Raw genomic sequence first — 26,880 nt, forward strand, 5'->3', positions numbered from 1 at the left:
GCATATAAGTTAGTGTTTATCATAAAGTTTGGTAGATGTTTTCTTAAGAAAATTTTATATATCCTATTGAAACCAATATATTTAGACTTGAAAACATCAGAATGAGTTTCCAAAATCTGGTTTAATTAAGATCTGGGGGAGGGGAGGGCACATATGCACAAGAACCTAATCAATGCTAGACAGACAATGTATTAGTTTACAATACAATAGGATAACCACAAATTTGAAGGCTCAAGTTGAGTCCATCAGCGGTAAATACAATTTTCTGTTTGGCTCAAGTGGCTACTGAATATCAAGTGATGCTGAGTTCCTCCGAAGCACCTCATGAACTCCCAGCCTTGGAAGGCGTTTCACCGCAGTCTCAGAGGAAATCCCATTCGTGCCTCTAATTAACTCTGGCCTTTGGGAGGTCATTGCTGCCCCGATACAAACACAGGCCAGGGACTTCTAGTGGCCACGTGTTATTGCACAGAGAGGTCTGTTCTAAGCCAGACTCTTATGGCTACAAAGGTGTGAGATCAGACCTTAAATAGTGGTCTAGAATTAATGCGGTCTACCAAAGCATGTTAAGTAGCTCCTTAGTGATGATGTACCAGCTCCTAGTTATCACACTAACCGAAAAGGCAACGTGGCAGCTTCACATTTCACATGAAAGACTAGCATTCACTGGGCCTGGTGCTGGCTTAATTTTCATGTAAATCTAGTGATTATTTTAATTTAGACCCAGGAATAAATGATTCCATACCAGTCTTGTCTTCACATCAGTTTGTGTAGCATTTAAATTGTTAGGGGTTAATGACTAGGCCATGAAAGCAAAAAAAAAAATGTTACCTCTCCTTTGCCAAAACAGTAACAATCCCTGTTCTGACTCCTGTCCAGTTTCCAAAAACAAAATAAACAAAAAAAACAAACCAAACATAACCTTCGTTATTGCACATCTTTCACACAGATTTGTGTATGTATAATATATATATATTTTAAATATGCTACACATAAAAAAAGACTATGGCACTTTACATGTTTAACAAAGATCGTTACACCACAGAGGTTTGAAAACTATACAAAAATCCCTACACAATTAATGTAACATTGTTGAATTAAGCACACAGGTTTAAAAAAATCCACAGAATCCAAGGCAGATATTTCTGCCTTCTTGGAGTTCATTGAGAAGCCCAGCCCATCACAAAACTTTAAGCGTAGATGCAGGCACAAATAAATAAGACTTTTCTGATAGTAGTAATGGTCCAGGTGTATTAGACTTTTAGATTGAGGTGATTAGGTGATTGATATTAATTACAAAATTGTGGGTCAACAGTCAGTCCAATTGTTTGACATATTTCTAACACATTCCTCATATTCAGTGGTTTTTAAACAGCTGTACAGTTTGGCTGTAGACTAGCATGTTTAATGTTCCATTTTCCCCAAAGCCTAGCTAATGGACTGAAGGTTTAAAAGGCCCAACATTACTTCTTACTCTGTCTCTGCTCTGATTATTAAGTCAGTGTTTAAGTAGTTTTTAGTGGTTTGGGGTTACGTGTGTGTGCATGTGCTTTGTCTTCTGTTAGCATTCAGACTGATGGAGTAGAACATTGGCCAAGAGAAGTCACGTTTCCACTTGTGACTACTGTTATCAGGGTGTTCTAGAGATACATGTAGTGGAAGAGCAGTCAGATAGTAAAGATGATGGACATGCTCAGAGGAGCATCAGGGCTTAGGACTTTAATTTGTAAGAAGGAAAGTTGAGTATAGAACTAGTGTTAGGGAATTCGGAAATGGGTTCTAAAAAATAGAGTGAAGCTTCTGATAAAAGGAATTCCTTTTTTTTTTTTTTTAATGAAAATTACTACCTAGGTTTAAAAAGTAGTTACTATGGGCATTGGGGCTTGGTTAGAGCATTTAAATGCATAGTCAGGGACAGGAGCCCTGTCCATTGGCTGCTGTAACTTATTTCTGTGCGGTGTTAGATCTTCTCAGAGCAGTACTTGGTACAGGCTCAGGAAACATTAACCCTCTATTTACCACTTCTCTTTTCAGAAGTTGTCCTAGGGCTTACATCTTGCTTATTTTGAACTTTGGTCTAAGAATGGTGAACTCATTAAGGCCAGGTTCTACACCACCACTCCTCCTGCTCTTAGCTTTTAATCTGTGTGATAGGATGGTTTGTGGTATAGACCAGAGGCCAGAAGGGAATAAAACTTCAGTTGCTCTATTCCATGTACATATAAAGCAATTATTTGTTTTGCACCAAGGCATGGTTTTAGAATCAGCCCAAAGATGATTCACTTGGGGCAAGGTCGTCAAATCTGAATCAGGGTTCTATGCCTGGTGGCAAATAAAATAAAGTACCTTACACAGAGCAGATGCAGAGTAAATTATATGTTATGCTTCCAAAACAAAGCAAGTTCTCATGTGAGCAGATTCATATGCCCAAGCAGACCTGTCCTTTTAATTCTTCCAGAAATCTCACAGCTCCAACTCTACTTGCTTAAATTTCTATATCATGCAGTTCTGAAGCTTGGGGCAATAGCCAACTGGCTTCTCGTCACTGTGAAGTGATGGCTAATACCATTTTTCTGAATTAATTTTATTAGCAATTTATAGATTAAAATCTCCTGAATCCTTTTTAATAGTGGTGTTCCATTATTTTTGTAAACAGTTACAGGCAGGTGCTTTAGGCTTGGTTTAGCTCTCATTTTTGCATTAACTTTCTACTCTGTGCTTTTCTGGGTATGAAGCCTTTGATGAAAATCATCCATTGCAGTATTTTTAATGTTACCAGTAACTGGAGAAACTTAACTCCCATGACTAGCTCCTTTTTTCCTCCCAAGAATGTCATTCACTTGCTGCTTGGGTTGGAAATACAGCTGACTACCACATGGTTACCAAAGAGTGGGAAAAGGTCTCCCCACAAGTGCTGAGATTCTGGCAAGTTCTCCCACTGAACATCTGAATGAGCCACCGCTGACTTGGAGATCTCTGTTCCTGGAATGAGGAAACAGGGGTGAGGTTTCCTTTGGCAGTCAAAGCTCAGTCCTAACCCTAAGAGAAAAACACGTGATCTCCATTGGAAGGGGAGACTGGGCCAGAACTGGTGCTAGTCTGACTGCTGGGAAGTGGAATGAATTTGTCTTCACTTGCAGGATTCTCTTCTTTTATTCTCATGATCATACAGGTTCTTACTCTTTTCCTTACTCAAATTTCTAAAATCTTGGAATTACAGATCTACCTTACCCTGGAGTTCGGCCTAGAGTAAGTTCCAAAACAGAATTCCACACTGACCGCTCACCCCTCAGTCAGCTGATTTAAGAGGCAGTGTCTTGTTAGGCCCTTGAGCACACATCCTGTCCCCAGTAAGTATGTAGTCTTCATTTCAGTCTGAGAAAACATAGAAGAACTAGGAGGAGACAAAAACACCAACCCCCAAACCTCATTCTGAGGCAGAGATGCTCACAGCATGCAGCCTTGTGGCCAGAAACACATCTCAAAATAGCCTGAAAATCTAGCTCGAAATCTCCTCTGTTACCAGAAGAACTGCAGCCTTAATGGTTTAGATCATTATCCTTTGTTGAGCCTGGAGGGAGATGGAGTCCGGCAGACTTGTCAACTTCGTGTCAGACTTTGTGCAGTATTTTCATATTCCATCTCTTGCAGTTTGCACTGTGGTCCTCGCGTGCCGTCACTTAGCTGGATGTTGCCTCTCACTGGTCCTGTTAAGGCTCAGGGCTGTGGAATGTAGGCTTTGGTAGATGAAGGCTAGTTCTTCACTTGACTCAGAGGATGAAACCAGAAGGGTACTGTTTCACAAGGTTAGACAGGAAAAAAGTGGCACTTAGGTCCCTTCCAAACTAAAGGAGGCATATAAGGCTTTTTCCCTCTTCGATTTCTTCCTGTACTTTGTCACTGGAGGTTGCAATTTCTGCTTGTGCGGAGAAGACGGCACAGATGAAGGTGAGGACTGTGCCTCCGATGGCGGTGTAAAAGGCCCAGCCCAAGGAGCAGTCTCCGGGTTTGTAGGCCGACGCATAGTGTCCACAGTAGCCTATGGCCTTCTGGCAGCCCCAGCCAGCAGGGTAGAGTATCAAACCCAGGATAAGGAACAGTCCTGCGGGCAGAAGAGAAGACAGGTGAGAACCCCCACGGCTTTCCGGTGGAAAGTGAGTAACTGTATAGATAGGTTGTAATTGTTACCGATTTGCCTGCTTTGGGCTATGGTATCTGCTTTGCAGTATCAAGTGTCAGGGACTATTTTATGCAACTGATTGGACCTAATCAAGAAATCTCATCACTTTCTTAGAAATATTTTTAGCCTCTTTTATACATGTGGAATGTGAACTCAATAATTTCTAGAAAGGCAAATTAAACTTGTTATTGTTTCTTCCCACAAAGCTTTTACAGCACTGAGCATTTTCCTTTAGGTCTAAGGCAGCCATTGGCAAACTAGGGCCCACAAGTGAAATGCGGACTTGGTTCTATAAATAAAGTTTTATTGGAAAGCACCCTGGGGCCATTTGTTTATGGACTTGGCCTGTGGCTGCTTTGGTGCTGGAACAGCAGAGTAAGTAGTTTTGACAGACGCTAGGCCAAGCAAGATCTAAAATGTTTACTATCTGGACTTTTGTAAGAAAAGTCAATCCCTGTTCTAAGGAAATTCACACAGAACCATGGTTAAATGCAAGAGACCAGATGTTAACCTGAATTAAAACCTATGAGCAGTCTTTTTGTTGGCATTTCCATACTTATATAAGCATTTAGAAACACCCTGCAACCTTCAGAAGAATTGTTTTGTCTGAATGCTTTTAAATGAACTTGGCCCTGAGTAGACACTAAGAAGCTCTGTTTCCACTTTGCTGACCCCACCACCGTGTCAGACTGTTTTTCTGTTCCTTACGGCTTTACCGCTTACTATGTAACTGAGAGCCCCTTCCTTGCCAGCTCTAGTAGTTGAGGAGCTACTCTGGGGCCTGGACCGAGGCCAAGCACTTTCAGGGGGTCTGCGCGTGGGAGAGAGTGAGTGCTCTGCCTGGGCCCGGCTAGCCCTGTCACCAGTCCCACTCCAGAACCTGCAATGACAGAGGCCACGGAGGGGCCCACATCTTACCCAACAAAACTTTCTTGGAAGAAAGAATGCCGCAAGAGGATGGCTTTATTTTATGTGGCGGGAGAAAAGTGGTTTTCTCTGCAAAATGACACCTATAGAATCACGATTGCTAATTTATATCCCTCCAAAGCTGTTTTTCAGATACCTTGCAGTAGCAGTTCCATCCTCATAATTTAACCTTGGTCCTAAATTCGGTTTTCCTACCTTTACTGAAATTCTTTGGGTTTACCACACCAAAGCTTCAAGTCATTTATAGCTGTTTTCCCACAAAAAGAACGTGATTGAACTTGTGGTAGTATTAGGTTTGAACAAGATCAAGGACTGTGTTTCAAACCACAGATCACAACTTTCACAGCTCTGTCTTCGTCCTCTGGTGGCATCTTCTCGCCAAGCACGGCAGTTCATGTCTGACTTTCGATCTGGCCATCTCTACTTCCCAAATTAATCCCACTGGTCTATGCTGGGGGCCTTAGAGGACTTTCTAGCAGGGGTGAGATAGAGGGAACTAGTTCCTCTGTTCACTGTCTGAAGAAGGGTGCTTCAAAAGAACCTTTCTAACCCTGCAACCCTATATTTCTCCATAGGTCAGAGAGCTGGGAAGTAGGTAGAGAAATGCACTGCAGGGCAGATGCGGAAGTGAAAGGAACAGCTGACTGAGGCAGCTTGGAGAGGTGCTGTCAGAGACCATGGGAGCACGGAGCGCGTTCCCTCCGGGATAAGGCCGCCCCCGAAGCATGCGTTGGTTCTCTGGATATGCAAGGCTTTAGCAAGGACTTAATAAATTAAGAGGTAGGTCAGTTGATAGTTACCTGCTCTGAATTCAGGGTATGATAGAGGTTTGAATACAAGCTTTTGCCATTAGGAAAAAATCTCTTAACTTGTCTGATTCTGATTCCTCACCTGTAAAACAGGCTAATCCTTAACTCACAAAATAGATGTGAATGTTAAAGCATCTAAAAAGTACTTTCGATGTCCGTAACAGTAACGGCAGTAACAAAACTGGAACATAGACTGGCAGCTGACGATAGGTTAAAGCCTTTGGCAGAGCCCTCCCGTAGACAAGCACAGTTTAAAGTTCACCAGTTATGAATAAGCAAATCTGTTCAGTTTTAAGGGTATGTTTTAAAAGGTGCAGTAAATTGGGTGATGGGGAGGGGAGAGCTCAGCTACAACTTAATACCCTTGGAAGAATACACTTCCCTCCGTCTGAACATCTTACTCAGCTGGGGAGATCTAAAATTACTGAGCAAATTCTTGTGTATTTCTTTTTTTTTTTTTAATGTTTTTTAATGTTTTATTTATTTTTGATACAGAGAGAGACAGAACATGAGAGGGGGAGGGGCAGAGAGAGAAGGAGACACAGAACCGGAAGCAGGCTCCAGGCTCTGAGCTAGCTGTCAGCACAGAGCCTGGCGCGGGGCTCGAACCCACAAACGTGAGATCTGACCTGAGCCGAAGTCGGAGGCTTAACCGACTGAGCCACCCAGGCGCCCCGAAATTCTTGTGTATTTCAAGGAGCCTGTGAGAAGACCTGATTAATCCACATCTCGTTCCCTAGGAAACTTCGCCCAAGATCCATGCAACTTTAGTAATCTCCTCCCACAGGTACTAAGTTCCCACTCTGGGGGCATGGTGAGCTCCCCCTGCTGGGACTTCAGCAGGGACTCAGGGCGCGCTCTGGCATGGAGGCTCTGTGGTCAAGCTCTAGTGCCGGAGGTGCGGGAGCCTAATGAGCTGCTGTCCCTATGAAAGCCCAAGTGTTAATATTTAAATTGTGGCTCTGATTAAATACTTACATATCATTTATATTATGTGGTCTAAACAAGCCCAATAAGTAAAATTAATGTTTTAATATGATTGAGACAAAACATAGAGTTAGTTGTCACACAGGGATGGAGTTGGTTGTAGGACATAAAAAGTACTTTAATTTGGCTCTTTCAGATTCTTCTGGGAAGTAGGCAGTTTCAAAATAATTAATACAATCTTCATTTTACTGTCAGATCCCTCTGCACCAGCAAAGTCCTAAACATTCTCTCCAACGCTGCTCCCTCTCTGAGAGCTCAGCTAAGGTTCCAAAAGTGCTTCAGCCCATGTTAAAATCCTGCGGTAGCTACTGAGCAATTTGTGAATAAGGATAGCAAAGAGACTTTTCTTAGCATAGAAGGGTGCCATGCATACAAGTGTGTCCAAAACCTCAGCCTGAGTATTTATAAGCCCCCAGGGCAGTCCACGTGGGAGGGCAATACAAGGTGGCCTGTGGTGTGTCTGCAGGCCCCAGGGGATGTGATCTGTGCTTGACACCACAGGCTGCCACCCAGGGCACCCGGCCCAGAAAACACAACAGTGCCTCATCCACGTTCTCAGAGGGAGGAAATGGCCACCATCTACCTTGCCCTGGCTGGTGGATCTCTCCTCCCAACACTCATCAGAGTTGTTACTAGCATAGTTAATGGCATGAAAATGCAAGACCTGTGTCTCACTGAGAGAAAACAGTGGGCCTTCTGGTAAGAAAGAAGAAAAAAAAAAAACCCCATTTTTCAGCTCTCTGGTATTTGGACAAAGGCTCTCTACCAAAGGAATTCCAGAAAGTTTAATGATTCAGGTGGCCCTTTCCAGTGACTGCCACACTTAGTCCTTACCTTACAATGTCCTGACTCGACTGCTCTTGGGCCCCGTGAAGCTTATGGGCAGCAGTTCCTGAGCCCTTAATAAGCCTTCCTTAGCGCTAAAACACCACTCGAACAGATTCTTTTTGCTTCTTAATGAATTTTTTTCTCACTTTTATTGTTTCCCCCTCTCCTGGTAAGTTCCAGCTTTCTCTTTCTCTCCTTGGCCTTCAAGGCCCCTATTATCCAGCTCCCTATTACCTTTTCAAACTGACCCCTGCACTCTAGCCTCGCCAGCCAGAGGGCTTTTCCGTGGACATACCAGCCATGCTCAGGCCTTTGCACTTGGTATTCTTACCCTCAGTGCTGTCCTTCCAGAGAGCTTTTAGGCTATAAATGCCACTTTGTTGGTGTGGTCTTCCATTCCAATCTAATCCAAAATCTACAAGGAACTCCCCAAACTCCACATCCGAAAAACAAATAACCCAGTGAAGAAATGGGCAGGAGACATGAATAGACACTTCTCCAAAGAGGACATCCAGATGGGCAACAGACACATGAAACGATGCTCAGTGTCCCTCATCATCAGGGAAATAACAAATCAAAACTACACTGAGATAACACCATACACCAGTCAGAGTGGCTAAAATGAACAAATCAGGAGACTATAGATGCTGGTGAGGATGTGGAGAAACGGGCACCCTCCTACACTGTTGGTGGGAATGTAAACTGGTGCAGCCGCTCTGGAAAACAGTGTGGAGGTTCTTCAAAAAATTAACAATAGAACTCCCCTATGACCCAGCAATAGCACTGCTAGGGATTTACCCAAGAAATACAGAAGTGCTGATGCACAGGGGCACTGTCAACAACAGCCAAATCATGGAAAGAGCCTAAATGTCCATCACCTGATGAATGGATCAAGATGTGGTTTATCTATACAATGGAGTACTACATGGCAATGAGAAAGAATGAAATCTGCCCTTTTGTAAGAAAGTAGATGGACCTTAAGGGTGTCATGCTAAGCGAAATAAGTCAGGCAAAGAAGGAAAGATACCATATGTTTGCACTCATAGGTCTAATAGGAGAAACCTCACAGAGGACCATGGGAAGGGGAAAAGGGGAGCAAAGAGTTAGGGAGAGGGAAGGAGGCAAATCATGAGAGACTCTTGAATACTGAAAACAGACTGAGGCCTGAAGAGGAAGGGGAAAGGGAGGTGATGGTCATGAAGGAGGGCACTTGTGGGGAAGAGCACTGGTGTTATATGGAAACCAACTTGGTAATAAACTATTAAAAAAAACGATTCAAAAAAATAAAATTCCAACCATGTATCTCCCACTCTCATTGCTTCATTTCTCCTTAGCATTTACTACTGACAGAGAATATATTACTTTGAATCATATGAAACTTGCAGTATTGACCATTTGGACCTATCCTATAGTTCAGCCTACTATTTTACTTACTTTGATTGTTACCCATCTCCATCCTAGACTTCAAACTCCACGAGGGCGGGAACTTTTGTATTATGTGGTTAACCACTGTGAAGCCAGGACTCAGAATAGTGTCAGAGACATAGTTAAGCCTGTAATAAAATATCTCTAAACCACGGTGCACCCCATGAAAACCAATAAAATGACAGCCACTAGTCGGTAAGAATGAAATGTGCCAGCAGGAAAGGAAATGGCACTCTTGGTTTTTGGTTTATCCTGTCACACTGTCCTGTTCCAGGCCTGTGAATCCCAGTGTCTAGAAGCAAACTTAAGCCCTGACTTCCAAATAGTCTTAATGATACCAGCTAAAGAGACAGAATTCAAGTCTTAAATAGGCATGTCAGACAACAGGCAGAAGAATGTAATAAGACCTAACTCTGCTGCAAATTGGGCATGGTTGTTCTGGTCCTCAATTTGGAATATACTCAGAGACCTCAGATTGGTTGTGGATTATAGCTAGAGACCAAACGGCAGGTAAAGTGTGCCCTGGAGTGACTTTAATGTAAGAGCCATGCCAGAAAATGGTCTGATCTTCTTCAACTATTACAGAATCAGTTTCTGAAGTTAGGTCAGCCTGTAGTTGTCTCTGGGGTCCATCAACTTGTCCTAAAGCATTACTGTTTTGAGAGGGGGGTGACAGAGAAAGGGACTAGGCCAATGGGCTTTTGCTTTTCTTCTAACTGGTACCTCTTCCCCTGTGCCTGGTTGTGCAGTGGTTGGCCTAGCTAGGAGGAAGAAAAGCAAGGAGGATGATATTGGCCAGCAACCGAAGAAAACATTTCAGCCCTGAAAGAGACAGTAAGTGACTCAGGTGACTGATAACTTCTGCCATGGCTCAACGTGATAGGATGGTACCCAAAAAGGTACCATTTCCCACAACTTTAGAAAGATACCCTCATCCCATACCCTCATCCCCTCTCTTGCTGGCCTCCCAGTTCATCGCCCCAAGAGGATTAGAAGATGCCAGCATCTGCTCATCATGGGGTCACCCGGAGATGACTTGACTTTATCTAGGGAAGAGTGAATGAAAAGAAACTGGTGGGTACTTACTTGGACTACCCCAGATGCCACCCCAGGGTGGGGACAGAGCCCTGACAAGCCCAGTGAGGCCAGCCATACGCTGCTGGTTCTCTCAGGATCTGTCACATGAGCTGTCACAATGCAGTGCCCACCACGTCCCTCTGCTGTTTTAGTAATATCTACCCTTTCCAGGACGGAGCTTTCAGATTCAAGCCTGCATTCCCAGCAGTTTGATCTTGCTACACAGGAGTTTTCAGTCTCTGTGGGCAATCTAAACATGTAGTTTGGATTTAAGTCAAAAAATTAAACTACCTGAGCTCCAAGACGACTGGAGCTATGTTTTATCAGAGCATTTCCAGAATGCTAGAAGGTGCTTAAAAAAAAAAAAAAAAAGAAATGCACTTAGTAGAGTCCTCATCCTCTTGCTCTGTGATCCATATTCATGGACTGTGATTAGACCAGCCATAAAGTTGTATATTTTTAGGTAATTTTTGGACCACTGCCCTGGAATCAAATAATGATAGCAAATGTAAATTTTAAAGAAATCCTTCTGGTGGCAAGACAAACATTTCCATAATCCTGCTAAGCCCCAATTTCAGAAAGACTAGAAGTTGCAGAATACAATACATAATATTTTACTTGGTCCGAAGATGACTACCTCAAGCTTTATGAGATGCCAGGAATAGGGGATCCCACTCTGAACCACAGCTCTTCAGTCTGCGGAGGAAGTGAAAGTCTCCATGCTGTTTCAGCCTTTCCATGGCTGTTAGAGCATCGCCTCCTTCCCTCGAGATCAACCACACAATTGTCACTCTTTGACCACCAGCTGGCCAAGGGTATGGACCCAAGGTTTCTTGTCTTTTTGTGGGTCACCTACCATTTGTATGGAAGAAAGCCATTTTTTCCTGGCCTGAAAACATCAGAACTGAAGGCTGACTCCTGTTCTACAGTGTAACAAGTGGGTCTTTGAACATCACATTCCTACTTCCTCTTCAGACAGGCTTCCAGACAAAACTGCCAAGAGCCTAGCCGTTAGTTTGCAAAGCAATCTTCTCAGGACAGGAAGACAAGAAAGCCATCCGTTACTGCTCCTATCAGCCTGCGGTGAAGCCTCCAGCGAGGGACACAACAGTGAGTCTCCACTAGATTGTAATCAGGAAGCTCATGCTAAAGCTGTGAAGTCTCCCCATCTCTCTGGAGAGTGAGCACATGGCAGATGGTTGACAGCAGGCTTAGCAGCTTGTCCTGGTGCCCAGACTGTAATGAGTGGCCACGGCAGGGGTAGGGGACTGGGTCCTGCAGGGCTGCATAGGCTTTCAGCACTTTTAGGCCAGCAGTACTCCAGGAATCTGGTCGCACCACACACAGCACCGTTCCCTGAACAAGGCCCACGCTCGTGCTGACTGACCCCTTGGGGACGACTCTACCTGGAAATAGCCTCTCTCCCACAATTCAAACGTCACCTCCACACAAAACGTGTCCCCACTTCCTGCCGGAATGGTATCTTCTATGTGCTTCCACTATCCTGTGCATATTCCTCTTCAGCTCTTTATCACATTGTTATTTTTATATTTATTCAACTACTTACAGAGTTCCCTCCTAAGTGCCAGCCATGATACTCAGCCTTGAGGATACGGCAGTACCCAGGTAGGACTCTGAGCCCGTTGGGGGCAGAAAATGTTCTTAGTATACATGACAATTTTGTCTTAGCGTTTACCATAAACCAGATGGGCGTGTCACAGTTAACTTTGGATAACAAAGGTCAAGAGTTTACTTACTTAAAATAGCCACAGATTCATTTAGGGGACCCCTTTCAGGTCTACCCTGTGACACAGAGATCTGGAATATGGACTTAACCTGCTCCAGGTTTTGTTGACCCAGCTCAGTCCCCCACAGCATAATACAGGAGGCTGCCCCTGCCACCACACCCCTACACCTCATTCCTTTCTCCATGGCAGCCATCTCTGCAAGGAAGTGCGGCAAGTAAGACCAGAGTGCCTGGCTTTTAGCATCCCAGCCTGCTTCCAGGACACCATTCACAGAGCGTTCCAGGCTTCCAATAAGCAAGTTCAAAAAAAAATACTGATAGTACAGGATTAAAGGAAAACTAAGACAGGATAGTCCTCCTGGCAAGAATTTTAGATCATCTGCCAGTGTTCTAGCTCCAGGTGGGAAGCCATGTTGGCTTTTCCTTCTCGGTATCCTTTGCTGTTCTTCCTTAACTCTGCAGTGCCCAGGCTCGGTCCTGTGGCCTCTCTGTACTCTCCTTATCGATCACACTCGGCCCGTGGCTTTAAATACTCTAGCCTGGAATCTCCTACACTCTAATCTCCAGATTTGCATATCCAATTGCCTACTTGATCTCTACTTGGATGTCTAACAAGGTACTTGGAAATTCTGTTCAAACCTAACTCTTCTCCGGGAGTACCCGCTTCACGAGCTTCTCTTTGCTCTGTGGACTTCATAACCTGGAAATGGGAGTTCAAGTCTTAAACCTGCTCACGCCAAAATCCTTAGCATTATTTTTGACTCCACTCTCTCTCAGAACCTACAGCCTTCTATCAGCAAGGCCTGTCAGACTTCATTCTAACTGTTCCCTGGGCCTGGAAAGCTTGTTCTACTGATTACTCATAGGGCTAACTCCTTTACTTCCCTTTAAGTCTTTAAATCTCCCTGAATCCTACCCTGACTAGCCTATTTCGTATCATAATCTGTCCTCTTACCATCTGCGTACCTACCTCTCTCACCCTGGCTACACCTTTTTTTCTTCCATAGCATCTATCACCTTTTAATATACTAAATTATTTAATTTACTGTTTCCGCCAACGTAATCTCCATGAGGAGAAAGAACTTTATCAGGTTATTCTTTATCCCAACTGACTAGAACAACGTAAGACATTTCATAGGTGTTCAGTAAATATTTGTGGGATGGATGAAGAGTGCTGTGATGCACATGTTACATTTTAAAGGAAACCAAAGTAACACACTTGACAAGATCTTTAAATGGTCAGAGCAAAAGCTTCATTCAATAACATGAATCTCACTCAGGCTTTGGCAATTTTGGCCAACACAACAACAGCCATCCTTACTAATGAAAGCCCACGAGGTCCAAACCATGGCACTGGCCGCCTACTTGACTGCAGGCCCGGAAAACCTTTCTACCTATAGAAAATGATGTTCTTTGGGAAAACACAAAGAAAAGGGTACTAAGTCAATTAAATGTAATACATTTTCAGTTATCTAGCAGCCAGCCTTAGTTTAGCCTCAGAACTCTGAAATTGTTTCTAACTCTGGCCGGCTGTAGTGAGGACAGCTAAAAAGACAGGCAGTGGCTGACTTGTGGGAACTTTCCACAACACCAGAGGGGAGGGGAGCAGCGCAGGGGTCCACCTGGAGACGCTCAGGAAGATGGCAGGTGACCGAAAGCAGAGGGATACAAGGGGAACTGAAGAGTGGTGGCCATGGCAGTTTTCAAAGAGGTAAGGATGGTGTCTAAAAGCAGCACGAGTCTGCAGAACGTAAAGACCAACAGAAGGTGCCAGCACCGAAGGCAGAGAACACAGAACTGCTCTTTAGCCCAGGAAGGACTCCCGCCCCCACCGCATCAGCAGCCCAGAAGGCAAGTCACAGGTTAGCATCTGGCATGTGTGGTGTGCATTCCGAGAGAGGAACACCATGGTTAGTCACTTACCTCCAAGTCTGGAACCATCATGTGGTGCAACAACGGATGTACAGGGGGATTTACAACAAACAGGGATGCTGGCGGACATTTATCTGGATGTTTAGCACTCTCTTCTAAATTTTATTTTCTCCCCAAGTCATCTTCTGTGCTAACAGTCAGAAGTCATTTTGGCAGTCCTTAATAGCTATTTGTAGGTCATCAACTGTCGCTAGGGGAAACCCTTCTCTTGTACAGTACCCCAAGGCAAACATACATTATGAAGAAGCACACCCTATCAGACCATCTCCAGTTCCCACCCACTGAGGCTGTCACCCAGCTGTTCTTTCCCCAGTCATCGGGATGAGCCTGCACACCTCCACGTACAGGGATTGTGTGACACATTCTGTAGTGATCTCTCAGTAATGATGCACTTTACTAGGTTCTCTCTACTGTTTTAAAAAAAGAAGAAATTTAAGGTTTTTGTGGGGTTTTTTGCTTTTGTTTTTAAATTTTAGAGCATGTGAGCAGGGGAGAGGGACAGAAGGAGACAGCAAGAGAATCTTAAGCCAGCTGGACACTCAGCATGGAGCCCAACCTGGGGCTGGATCCCATGACCCTGGGATCGTGACCTGAGCTGAAATCAAGACTCGGACATTCAACTGACTGAGCCACCCTGGCATGCTGAAAGATATTTTTTATTTAAAATTTTCAGCTATGAAATTTTAAGGTGCAAGTATAGTTAACTTGGAAGTATAGAAATTTTAAGTATAGTTGGTTATCTATCTGGAAAACTATCTAGAACAAGGGTAGTAAAAAATAAAAGTCTTAACTCTGACATAATATGCATTTGTCCCATAGGAAAACACTATGGGTTTTGGCTCAGATGGCGTGCCATTCAACTGTCAACTTGCTAGCAGCGCTAAGAAAGGTGTTCCCTCCTGCCTGGCTTCTCTCTCTCCCTCCCTATCCCAAATCCAACTTGGTCCTTAAGCCATATTCCTTTACACCTGCTGTGTTGTCGATCCAACTTCACATGTCATTTCTGATTCCTGTTTTCTTTCCTACCATCTTTTCAAGAACCTTTTGGAAAGGTCTTCTATGGCAAAATGGTAGATTCCAAATAAAGATGACATGGAGCTAAAGCTATAAACGCCCTCCTCCATTTAACACATTCACAACTATCACCAAAGTTGGAAGTTTACACAGTGATGAGAACTTTTAAAAGTTTTTTTTTTTTTTTTTGCTTTATTCTGAGAGACAGAGACAGAGAGTGAGTGGGGGAGGGGCAAAGAGCGAGGGAGACACAGAATCAGAAGCAGGCTCCAGGCTCTGAGCTGTCAGCACAGAACCTGATGTGGGGCTCAAACCCACAGACTGTGAGATCATGACCTGAAGTCAGACGCCCAACTGACTGAGCCACCCAGGCACCCCGATGAGAACTTTTTAACAGTCATAGTAACTTGTAACTACAATGGCAACCAAGGGTGCACGTGGGTGGCTCAATCAGTTAAGTGTCTGACTTCAGCTCAGGTCATGATCTCAAGGGTCATGGGTTTGAGCCCTGCATTGGGCTCTGAGTTACAATGTGGTCCCTGCTTGGGATTCTCTCTCTCTCCCTCTCTCTGCCCCTTACCCATGTGTGCTCTCTCTTTGTCCCAAAAATAAATAAACTTAAAAAAAACCCAAACGATGGCAAGCATTATTGCTTATTGAGCACTATAATGTGGAAGGTACTGGCAAAGCACTTTAACTCATTTAGTTCTTCTAACAATCTTATGAGGTTGGTACTCTTCTCACTTGATGGATGAGGAAAGTAAAGCATATGAGTCACGTAGGGTTACACAGCTAACGGATGGTGGAGCTGGGACTCCAGGCCAGGCCCTTGTGTTAGACCACTGCTGCTTTATCGAAAACCAGGTATAAGCTTCCGAAACACAAGCATGTGTCCAGCTGAAGGGAAGATTGGTGTGGCTGGCTGGCTTCTACCTGCAAGATGGTAGAGAGCAGGTGATGAACAGTTAGCACCTGAGAAAACCACAGGAGTGTGGTGGGGGGGCGGGTAGGGAGAGGGAGGCTGCACCAAAAGGCCAAGACAGGCTGATTTGCTAACCATAGGGCAAGACAACGAAAAGGAAAGGAGTTATATCCACGGGACTTTCTCTTCCATTACAGTCTGTCACCAGCCTCCTTACTGCCATATAGATGCCACTTTGGAATGGCTGCCCCTGGCCAAAGAAAATTCTAGGGAGGAAATATAGTGACCAGGTCAGAACAGATTTGAGTGTGTGGCGATGTCCTCTGCTGCAGGATATGGAACACCTGTGTGCGCAGAAATCTGCAAGCAAAACACAAACCCCATCAGACTAAAGGGGAAAAATGTAACCCATACAATCCACACACGTTTTCGTCTTTGCTGTGAGATTCTGTATGATTGGGAACCGTCTAAAACTGCACATCCACCCAGGACAGCAATGCCATACATCCACAAGAAAACATATCCTATGTTCTTCCCAGGACAGGCGATTAGACAAAACACAGCACCCAGAGCATTCTCAGCCCTCAAATTACACCCTCCTCCAGCCGGTCAGGCTACTGTTTAACCATCTCCTCCCCCCCCCCCCCCCCCCCACCCCCGCTTCAAGTAGCCAAGTAGCTTTTCTTAGTCCACAGAACACGGCTGATGATCTTGGTCTCTCCTGACCCTCTCCTCCTCTTGCATCGTTGTGTCTTGGTCTGTGCACCCTAGGTGTAAGCTAATCCTGTGCTGGAGAGAGGTCTGCTTGTCTCATGGTCTTTAGGCCCCGGGTATTGCCCTCAGGCTTAGGCATCAGGCTCTCATAAAATCTTGCTGAGGACAAGTACAGACACCAGGATGGTGGCTCCCAGGACCCTTCTTTCCCCCACGCAGAGTTTGGCTCCCATGCCCCGCAAGTTCCAAAACCAACTAGCAGTGGTATTCCAGCCTGCTTGACTTCTCAGATGCCACGCAGGCCACTATCCTCAGAACCAAAAATATCAAGTTAGCCATTCAGAGTCCGGGATATGTGAGTAGTAGAGTAATAAAGAATTGGTTCTTAGACAAGCCAAGGATTTCTGCCCAAGAACTGCCACCTGTGGTTAATCTATACCTTTGAAATCCCTTTGCCTGTTAAGGGTTTTCAGTTTTTCAATGAAAATGTATTCACAAGCCAAAAGAGAATTTGGTTTTAGTTCTTGCCAGTTATGAAATGATTCTTTAGTTCTCTGGGTGATGGCTCCATTAATTATTTATGCCTTGTCTGGGAGGGCAGAGGTCACGTCAGGATGGGGCTTGGCTGCAGTGGTAAACACTTTACTCTTTCCCAAGTATCTAGAAATTCATAGCTGTGCTGGTACAGATCATCCTAACACAGATCATGCTTTTATCGGTGAACATACATTTGCTAAGGCCCATTCTGAGTAGCAGAGCTCGAACTGTGAAAAAGGCACAGTCTGTGCCCCTGCTAATAGTCTAGAGCAGCGGTTCCCACATCTCTCCCGCTTCTGCCGTGCGGCAGGGGAGCCTCTGCACAGAGTGGACCAGGACTCACTCAAAGGCAGTGAGTGCTGGGTGAGAGGCCCCTCTGAGGAGAGGGCACGGAGGTGGAGAGGGTCCTGTGTCAGGCCGGGGACACCTTTCTAAAAAACAAATAAAAGGTTCAAGAGCAAAGAGGCTCTTTTGAATTCTCTCTTTGGAATCCAAAATCTAAACTTGTTTTTGTGGCACGGAATTTTAAAATTTCAGGAGTTTACAGACAAGCCACAGGGCTCAACTCTGACATGAATAGCCCTGCTTTGAGAGCCAGATCGGGAATTGGAGGCCAAAGGTTCACAGATAATGAAAGGGTCTTTGGCTGATGACCACAGTGTCTTTGTAATGCAGATTATATCTGCAGGTCCTCTTCGTACAGGATTACTAACAGTAGAGGTTTTTCACCAAGATTTTCTGAAGGGAGTAGAAGAAAAGGATCAGGTGTCAAGTTTTTCAAAAAGCTTGTATTAATGCTCACACCATCTCTCCAGAAAGGGTCTAGTATGGTACTTGTCTTCTACTAAAAACACTCCCATGGAATTATAATCAGCAAGAAAAATACTTCTCCAGGATAGGGGGTGGACAGCGGATGACAGAGCAACATAAAGAAAATTCTTGGAAGACCATCAGAGCCTAGTTGTCATAAAGAGACTTTACAACCAAGGCCCCCAGAGAAAGTTTCTGTTGCAATTACTCAGAAATAATGACCAGCAATTAAGAACTGTCTGGTGCCCTTAGAATATATGGAGAAACAATCTATAAGAAACATGGACTTTCTCCCATGTTGAAGCTTCCTGAAGTCTTTCTCAGCAATGATTCATATTTATATGCAAATTACCTCACCAGTTTCTAAAGCCTTAACTCTTAAAATGCATCCTAACAAACTACCGGATTATTCTTTCCTGTGAATTAGTGATACAGTTTTCTTGTCATTCTAAGTGAGAAGCTATTTTTTAAATTATTTACATGCAACTGGGAAAAATTTGTGAAATATTTGATAAATTATTCATCCAACATGCAGGATTAAGAAAGAGCTCTGTTTGGGGCACCTGGGGGGCTCCGTCAGTTGAGCATCTGACTCTTGATTTAGGCTCAAGTCAAAATCCCAGGGTCCTAGGATGGCCCTCCACGGCTCCCCCTCCCTGAACATAAAGCCGGCTTGAGATTTTCTCTCTCTCTCTCTCTCTCCCTCTGCCCCTCTCTCCTGCTTGCATACTCTTTAAAAAAAAGAGCTCTTGTTTGACTATAACCAAATTACATTGATCATTCAAAAAAAACCTTCCAAAATAAGTAAAATGCAGTGTACAGCAGAGTAAAAGACACTTCAAAAAATTTTGAGTTATGAAATTTTTAGGATAGTAAGTAAATCTCTTGCCCGCTAATGGTCTTGGGGTCCAGATCATGTTAAGTAATTCCTACAGTGAAGTATGCCTCATCTTTCTGACACAGGGGCCCTGAGGTTGGCCTCAAAACGCAGAACACATAGCAACTGTGCGTAGTGCCTTGAAATTTTTAATATTGGTTTCATGGCCTGTGTTTATTTGAGATTTCACTGGTACTGGGGACTGTCTTTTAAAAAAGAGACTGATTCTTGGACATTTAATAACACTACTGGAAAGACTGTATACAGTAACTGAACTCATAAATATGGCTGACAGCACCGTTCTCTGGAGGAGATGCAGATTACTTTTCAAGTGGCAGTGCAGCCGAGAAGAATACCATCACTGCATTAAGTTCTTAAAACAGACTGCCTGAACTGCTCATGTAAATATTCAGAGTCATGCTTAAGTGATTATTTGTTAATGGAATGTGAACATACAGCACCCATGCCTCCATGATAATTTACATCTGTAATTAAGTGGTTACCATGGCAAACAGTTTTCCACATTTTATTTGCATATCAACTGCTCTATCTGAATTTTAAGAGAATTTGCAATTTTCTTCCAGACCTTCCATCTGATTCTCTTTTTATATTTTTTTAAATGTTTATTTATTTTTGAGAGAGACAGAGCATGAGCAGTGGAGGCACAGACAGAGAGGGAGACACAGAATCTGACGCAGGCTCCAGGTTCTGAGCTGTCAGCACAGAGCTTGACATGGGGCTCGAACTCACAAGCCGTGAAATCATGGTCTGAGCCGAAGTCGGATGCTAACCAACTGAGCTACCGAAGCGCCCCTAAATGATTCTTTAAAAACAGATCCCAGTTCCTAGATTTACTCAAATTAAATGCCTGTTTGGTCCACTTGTGTTCAGGGAAGTTTTTTGTTTTTTTTTTTTAATCCAATGATATGGTTGAGTTCTCTGTTCCTTTTATACACACACACACACACACACACACACACACACACACACACACACTTTCCTTGTTTAGCGTACAGTTTATAAAACAATGACTAATGTGGCAGAGGAGCAGAAACTCAAGAAATTGTAGACCTCAGTCTACAGGTCTATGTACTTACTAGGCATCCCATAAAAGCTCCTTGAACTGAAATTTACTTCTGGCCTACTGTGGACCATTTCTGCATTCTTCATTTTCCACGCAGGGATCACTAGAGATTGACGAATTTGTACATGTGCCATAATCAATGGTTTCCTTAAATTGTTTCAGACATAGAGCTGCCAGACCCAATCTCTGACACTATCAGTCTGGGAGGCCAGAGATGAGAGCCTCCTTTTGATGGCCAGAAGCTTCCAGTGCCTTGTTCTAACAAGGAAGAGCAGGGGTGCCTCTTCTGTTTTCCTCATGCTTTTTCTTTGAGGTTATTCTCAAGTTGGATAGTCAGGGTCACGCTACCTTCTTGGAGGAAGCCAGGTTAATTTTTCAGGTGTAAAACTACGGGACCATGTCTCTGTGAAAGCCAGCCATCTCTTCCCCTCTCCCTATGCTTCCCAAGCCCCTGTTCTTAGTTTTCTCCTCTCTGATGGCTCTTCTTTTTGGCCCAGAAGTGAATGGGTAGAACATGGGATAAGTCAGAATGGATGCTGAAATCAGGGTGAGGCGTGGTTACCTTCTTGATACTAAGTACTGTTCACCCTGTAAAAATAGCTGAGGGAATACCAAATCCTAGATAATGATCATGGTAGATTTCAGATGCCTATCTGTGCCTGCACATTCATTTTGATTTACGACAAAGCAATTCTACAAGCAGCAAAGGTGAAACCCTCTACTTGCTCTCTCAGGTTCTTTTACTCCTTTCCCTTCTGTCATTTTGTCCTCCTTCATCCTCAGTCCCTGCTCACTTCCCAGAAAGCTGAGCCTGCACGCACTGGGGCCCAGCCATGGCGACAGAGAGGGACTCCCATGAGCACACCCTCTGTCCCAGTCCAGCGCGGCCAGAGGTCAGCCCCACAGCAATCCATCTGGTCAGACTGGTGGGGCAGCTTACTGAGGCGATCCTGGAGGACTGAAACGGATGTAGACAGAGGCAACAGGGAGAGCGTGAGGGCCAACCAGACACAAAGAAGCAAACAAGCAGACGAGGGAAGGCTGAAAAGCCAGCAGGCAGCCAGGCCCAGCAGCACATGTGCTAGTCCAACCCTCATGGCAACGCTGGTGGAAGAGTCCAAGCCAATACAAGTGAGCCAAATCCTGAGCTCATTTTAATGGCTTCTGTCCCAAACCTGAGTCACTGGGGATTCCACGGACTTCTAAGAGAGCCCTACATGCGTTTCTAAAAACAAACTGCTTGATGCTGTCATGGAAAACCTGGATCTATGCATTCTATGGTTTCATTATGGATTATATCCAGGTCACAACCTAAGGAAGACAAGCTGGCAGCAACGACCTGCCGGCCACGTGTCCAGCCTTTGTAACCAATCCCAGAGGACGACGGCCTGATGTGTGCCACTGGCTCCGCCGGACAAGTCTGCACCTGGGAACGACCGGCCAGCCTGCGCCTTAGTCTGTGAGGGGGGCCCACACTGGCACCTGCAGTCAAGGCTCCACCGCTAGAAGCTGCCTCCAGAGAGGGAAGGAACTAGAGACTGTGTGTGTCTGGGGGAAGAGGAGAGGGAGAAGCTCTTGGCTTTCCTGTCAATTCAGCGGCTATCTTATGCTTAAAAAAAGAAAAACAATGCCCCGAGAACACCCATAGTCACCCACAGGACTGCTCTACGCTCTTCAGCCCCAGTACAGGCAGACTGTGAAGGGGCCAGGGAGTGGCCCTATGCAACACAGTCATGTTTGATGGCAAGAGAACAAGGTCAGTTCTGAGGACTAGAGTAGAAACCACTATTCCTTAAAATGCAGCATGGCTGGCTCAGTTGGTTAAGCGTCCACTCTTGGTTTTGGCTCAGGCATCATCTTACAGTTTGTGAGTTCGAGCCCCACACTGGGCTCTGTGCCGGCAGTGCAGAGCCTGCTTGGGATTCTCTCTCTCTCCCTCTCTCTCTGCCCCTCGATCCTTGCATCTCTCTCTCACTCTCAACGTAAGTAAACCTTAGAAAAACAAAAAGAATATTTAAAAAATTCAGCATTTCTAGGAAACAAAAAAAAATGCGAAAACCTACCAAGAAAGCAGAAGCACTTTAATAAGCAAAGAGCTACCACTTACTAGTTACTATGTGCCCACTGTGCTTAAGCCGCCTTCTCATGTATTATCTAATTTCATCCACAGGACAACCCTGAGGGATGTACTACTATTATACCCATTTTACAAGTGATAAAAAAGGCTTAGAGAATGAGCTAAATCACTAGACATTTCACAGCCACTGTAAGGGGAGGTCAGGACTGACCCAGGCGCAGCTTGATGTCTAATTGCTGCTGGGACTGGAATACTGAACACCAAAGGCATCTGCGGATAGGGATTTCGGAGGTGTCTGACCAGTGCCCACCAGCAGGCTAGACCTTGAAGGTAAATCCTATATCTGGGTAACAGTCCAATATTTGTATTTTATTATTATTTTAAAAAATTGTTTTTGTTTTTTTACTTATTTTTGAGAGACAGAGAGAGACAGCATGAGCAGGGGAGGGTCAGAGAGAGAAGGAGACACAGAATCGGAAGACAGGCTCCAGGCTCTGAGTTAGCTGTCAGCACAGAGCCCGATGCGGGGCTTGAACCCATGAACCATGAGACAGATCATAACCCAAGCCGAAATTGGAAGCTTAACTGACTGAGCCACCCAGGCGCCACCAAAATATCCAGATTTTGAGGATTTATGTTACACTTTCTATAGGCAATGAGGCCACACAAACCTAAGGCCTGTTCATTCGTTAAAATTAGTTATAGCAAAGGAATATGCTTACAAAAGCTTGTCATTTTTCTTCTAGTTATATTTCAAAGTATCACTTTTGCCAAAATGAAATTTGTAAGGACAAACACGTTGTGAGTGTATTTCCAAAGAATGCTTTTGTTGCCCTGGCAACAGCTCCTTTCTCCCCATCTGTTCCCACATCACATAGACCCTGGGCTGAGAAGAGGGTGGGGGGAGAGGGGAGACGGATGCTCACAGCTGCAACAAGTCCTTGGCTGAGGCTGGGGCTGAGCAGATGCTGTGACATCTTGGCTGACAGGACGGAAAGCAAGTCAGCTGTTTCAGACGCTGCGGGGGCAGCGTGCTCCGCTGTAGACTCAAGGACCATGGCTGCCACGGACGCTGCCTTGAACTACCTGAGAGAGACCTCCAGGAGGAAGGGAAGAGCCCAGTGAGACCGATGCCCCGAAACGTGAGGGAGTCGCCTGCTGAGTGCCTAGTCCCTGGTAGCAGCTTTCTGCTGCGGGGGGCACCGCTATGCCAGCAGGAGAAAAGAAACGACTCCTGTACTACAGTCCTCAGCCTTAGATCGGTGGGCCCAGAGAGGTAGTCTCACTACACGAGAATCTCTGCCTCTTGCCAATTCCAATACAGACTTCCTGGGGTGCTCTGTGTATGCACAGGGAACATAAGTGATCAAGATGCGGGGAGAATTCTCTTAGAAAATGAAGACGTTGGGAATTGGACAGGTGACCAACATACTCGCACCTCAGGTACACTCCTACTTCCTTCTTTTCAACTCTCCTTCCTAGAAGCTAGAAAGAGCTAGAAAGAGAGAGAAGTCAGGAATACTCGCTGGAGTGTTTGAGTAATACCTAAGATATGTACTGATGTTTGTGCCAAAATGCATCTTCTTGCCCTCTCTGTGAAATAGCAAACAGGAGCACCAAAAGATGTGTTGGACTAACCCTCATTCTTAGAGATCAAGTTTGCTGGACTAACACCTTATTAAAAACTACATGTGGGTAGGGGCACCTGGGTGGCTTAGTTGGTTAAGTGTCCAACTACACTCAGGTCATGACCTCACAGTTCGTGGGTTCAAGCCCTGTGTCGGGATCTGTGCTTGACAGCCCAGAGCCTGGAGCTTGCTTCTGATTCTGTGTCTCCCTCTCGCTTGCTCTCTTCTCAGAAACAAACATTAAAAATTTTTTTTAATTTAAAAAATAATAACTGCATGTAAATAGTCTGTAAGACTGAAGGACTGTTAAAACAGCTCGTGGTGTTACCCCCCAGATGCCCCACTCATACTATAAACCGCCACTGATTCGCTAGAAGGCACGAAGTTTCTCAGGATGAAAAGCATTCTTGGGGATGATAAGCCAGGCGTTTTGCCTGCATACCAGCGCTTTGATAAAATTCAGAGTAAAGGCATGAATCATCAGGGATGAGGAAGTACAACACAGTAAGGAAAAATTACTCAGAAATCCACTTCTCTGGTCAACCAGGGCTCTTAGACAGGATTAATAAATTGTGTATGCTGCCTTCCCTTGATCTGTGTGTTTATTCTGGCTTTTCAAAAGCCTTCGGTCATAGTTCTCAGCAAAAGTTTTAAGATATACACAGCATATATGCACGTACCCCTGACGCACTGTGTATCTCACAGCAGTAAAGTAGGGGCATTTCTCTGACAAGAAAAGATGAATCTTATTTAACATTTCTGGGAGGGAAACCGCCAAGCTGAAGGGGACAAACTGCAGAATTCAAAAGTGAATCAAAAAAGGGATAATGAGCTTCACAGAATCAAAAATCTAAGATAAGGTCATATTTTCCAATCTCCCTATTTTTAAAAAATGTCTTAATGTTTATTTTTGAGAGGGAGAGAGAAAGACAAAGCATGAGCTGGGGAGGGACAGAGAGAGATGGAGACACAGAATTCAAAGCAGGCTCCAGGCTCTGAGCTGTCAGCACAGAGCCCGATGCAGGGCTCGAACTCATAAGCTGCGACATCATAACCTGAGCAGAATTTGGCTGCTTAACCAACTGAGCCACCCAGGTGCCCTACAATCTCCCTATTTCTGAGAACAAGAATGCCAAGGTCCAGAGAGGTGGCACAGTCATCTCAAGCAAAAGTGAAAATCGAATCCTGGTCTCCCAAATTCTGTGAGTGCATAGGAGTGCCCGAGTCATTCACTGTACAGCTGTTCCTCTCAGATGAAGACATGAAGGCCTTGAGAGTAATCCCCACACAAACATCAGGACTGGGGAGCGGGTCGTCTGTTATTTCTCTAGGCGCCTTATCCACCAACCTCCACATACATATGTATGGGGGCTCCCCTAAGACAGGAGAAACAGAAAACATGATCTTATCAGCTGTTTGGAACCTAACTGTCGTCTGATCTGCTGATTTGGAAGCCAGCCCTGCTGAGCTCAAGACTTTGCTATTAGGCAGACTAGAGTTAATTCAGCTGGGGTCTGTTTCTTTACAGGCCGGACACCAGGCTCTGTGCTTCTCTTCACTGCGAAGGGTCCCACACGCAAAGCTTTAGGATGTGCTGGGGGAGGAGTCACCTGTGCACTTCAGTGCACTTCACTGTCAGAGATCCAATTAATAAATTCCTTGGTTATAATTGTCTAAAAAGTGATTTTTCCCCCCTGAAAAGTCAAAGCAGGACTCCATTCCTTGAGGATGTCTACAAATTGCCGCATCTGTGTCTATGTGTATGTATTTCTGCCAACCAGAACAAATCCCCTGAGCCTAGACAGACTGATACTCTCTCGGGTCAGGATCCACCTTAAACCCATATGGGAAAGGCTATGAAAGCGCTGCTGGGCCTGGAAGTTTTCTTGCAGCTCCCAGCTGCCCCTCTGGGATCACTTTTCTTTCCACCAATTGCTAACAAGCTCATTAGTGAGAAATTCCCTGAAAGTGGAACAGTTAGTTTGAATTTTCTGATCTGAATGCAGAGAACATTCTGTCAGGCTCCAGGAGACCGACAATTTAAACCAGAACATTATTAGGCACAGAGCAGCTGATACTAATTCCTTCCCAGCCTGCTGCCGCTCCTCCTCAAGCTGAAATCATCCCGCCGTTGGGAACGAGGCTGGGCGGGTGACAGGACCATGTCACCACCTTGGAATGAACGCCGGCACTCACATCCCTCCCTAGCACAGGGCGCCTGCTGCAGGTGGGCCCCTCCGCCGTATTTCCAAAACGGGACACACTGAGGTGGAAAGCAGGCTTTTAATTTTACGGGGAAAGCAAAAAACTGGAGAAGGCACTCAAACAAAATCCAACTTCGAACCCAAGGAAATAAGCAATGAAGAAATATGTGAACGAAAGAACCGGGAACAGTGTAACGGGGGAAAGAGAGCGACGAGCGGGGCACACGCCTGTTGCGGGGAACACGCTTTACAAAGGAGAGCTGACAGGACAGAAGCCGGTCTTCAAAACGGGCAGGAAATGAATCCAGCAGGGGCGCGGCACATGCTGCCCCTTACCTGCGATTCCCGGCACGCTTACCTGCGATTCCTTGCAGCAGCCCGCAGACGTTGAAGATACTTTTCTTCATGATGCTCTGCACACACATGGTGAAGACGGACACCAAGGCCACCGTGCAGAGAATGAAGATGCCCACGGCCAAGAAAATAGCCGTGGCCTGCCAGAAGCCACTGGCGATCTCGCCGAAGTTCTCCGCGTAGGGCCCGCACAGCGTCTCCCGCTGCACGTGCTGCACGCCCGGGTTGCGGATGCAGCGGGCATAGATGCCCAGGGTCGGGTGGTAGGGCTCCGAGGAGCCTCCGCTCCGGTCGTCGGGCTCGGCGCCGCCGCCGCCGCGACTCTTGGCTTTTCCAATCAGCCAGTCGGCGCTCATGAAGGCGATGAGCTCTGCAAAAGCCACCACAATACTCAGGAGGGTCCAGAGCATCGAGCGACAGGTGACAATAACATGACACATATTGATGTTCCAGGCGGTGAAGGCGGGAGTCCAAGTGGTGAACGACAAGCAACGGAGGCTCAGGCGGCCGCAGAGGGAAGTCGCTGCTCGGGGCGCTCACTCCCACAGCCTGGGGCTCCTTCTGGCCGGCCTCTGGCAGCGCGGACCCGGGCCGTCATGCTGCCATGTCAGCTCCGCGCGCGGCCTCACCTACGGGAGCGAAGGGAGGAGGGGGGTTAGCAGCGCCCAGGCTCCGCCCCGCGGCGCCGCCGCCAGCAAGCTCGCGGGTCCCGGACCCGCGCGCTCCTGCTGCCGCGCGGCCGCCCTT

At 45.5% G+C, this 26,880-nt stretch overlaps 1 protein-coding gene and 1 long non-coding RNA gene across 12 annotated transcripts in view; one reads left to right on the plus strand and one right to left on the minus strand.

Moving 5' to 3' along the window:
• Positions 1 to 101: 101 nt before the first annotated feature.
• LHFPL2 (LHFPL tetraspan subfamily member 2) overlaps positions 102 to 26,880 on the minus strand; it is a 165,535-nt gene continuing 138,756 nt past the window's right edge. For all 11 annotated transcript variants that reach the window (XM_029942484.1, XM_029942475.1, XM_029942482.1 and 8 more), the window contains 2 exons: positions 26,138 to 26,762; positions 102 to 4,102 (listed from right to left, as the gene is read on the minus strand). In XM_029942484.1, coding sequence (XP_029798344.1) covers positions 3,846 to 4,102; positions 26,138 to 26,573 — 693 coding nt within the window. In that variant the 5' untranslated portion in view covers positions 26,574 to 26,762 and the 3' untranslated portion in view covers positions 102 to 3,845. The remainder of the gene's footprint in view (positions 4,103 to 26,137; positions 26,763 to 26,880) is intronic.
• On the plus strand, positions 11,274 to 15,019 carry LOC115294541. The gene is made up of 3 exons (XR_003909945.1): positions 11,274 to 11,343; positions 11,803 to 11,859; positions 14,732 to 15,019. It is a non-coding gene; the product is annotated as an uncharacterized LOC115294541 (long non-coding RNA).

Source organism: Suricata suricatta, chromosome 6 (assembly GCF_006229205.1).
Source record: "Suricata suricatta isolate VVHF042 chromosome 6, meerkat_22Aug2017_6uvM2_HiC, whole genome shotgun sequence".
Lineage (NCBI taxonomy): Eukaryota > Metazoa > Chordata > Mammalia > Carnivora > Herpestidae > Suricata > Suricata suricatta.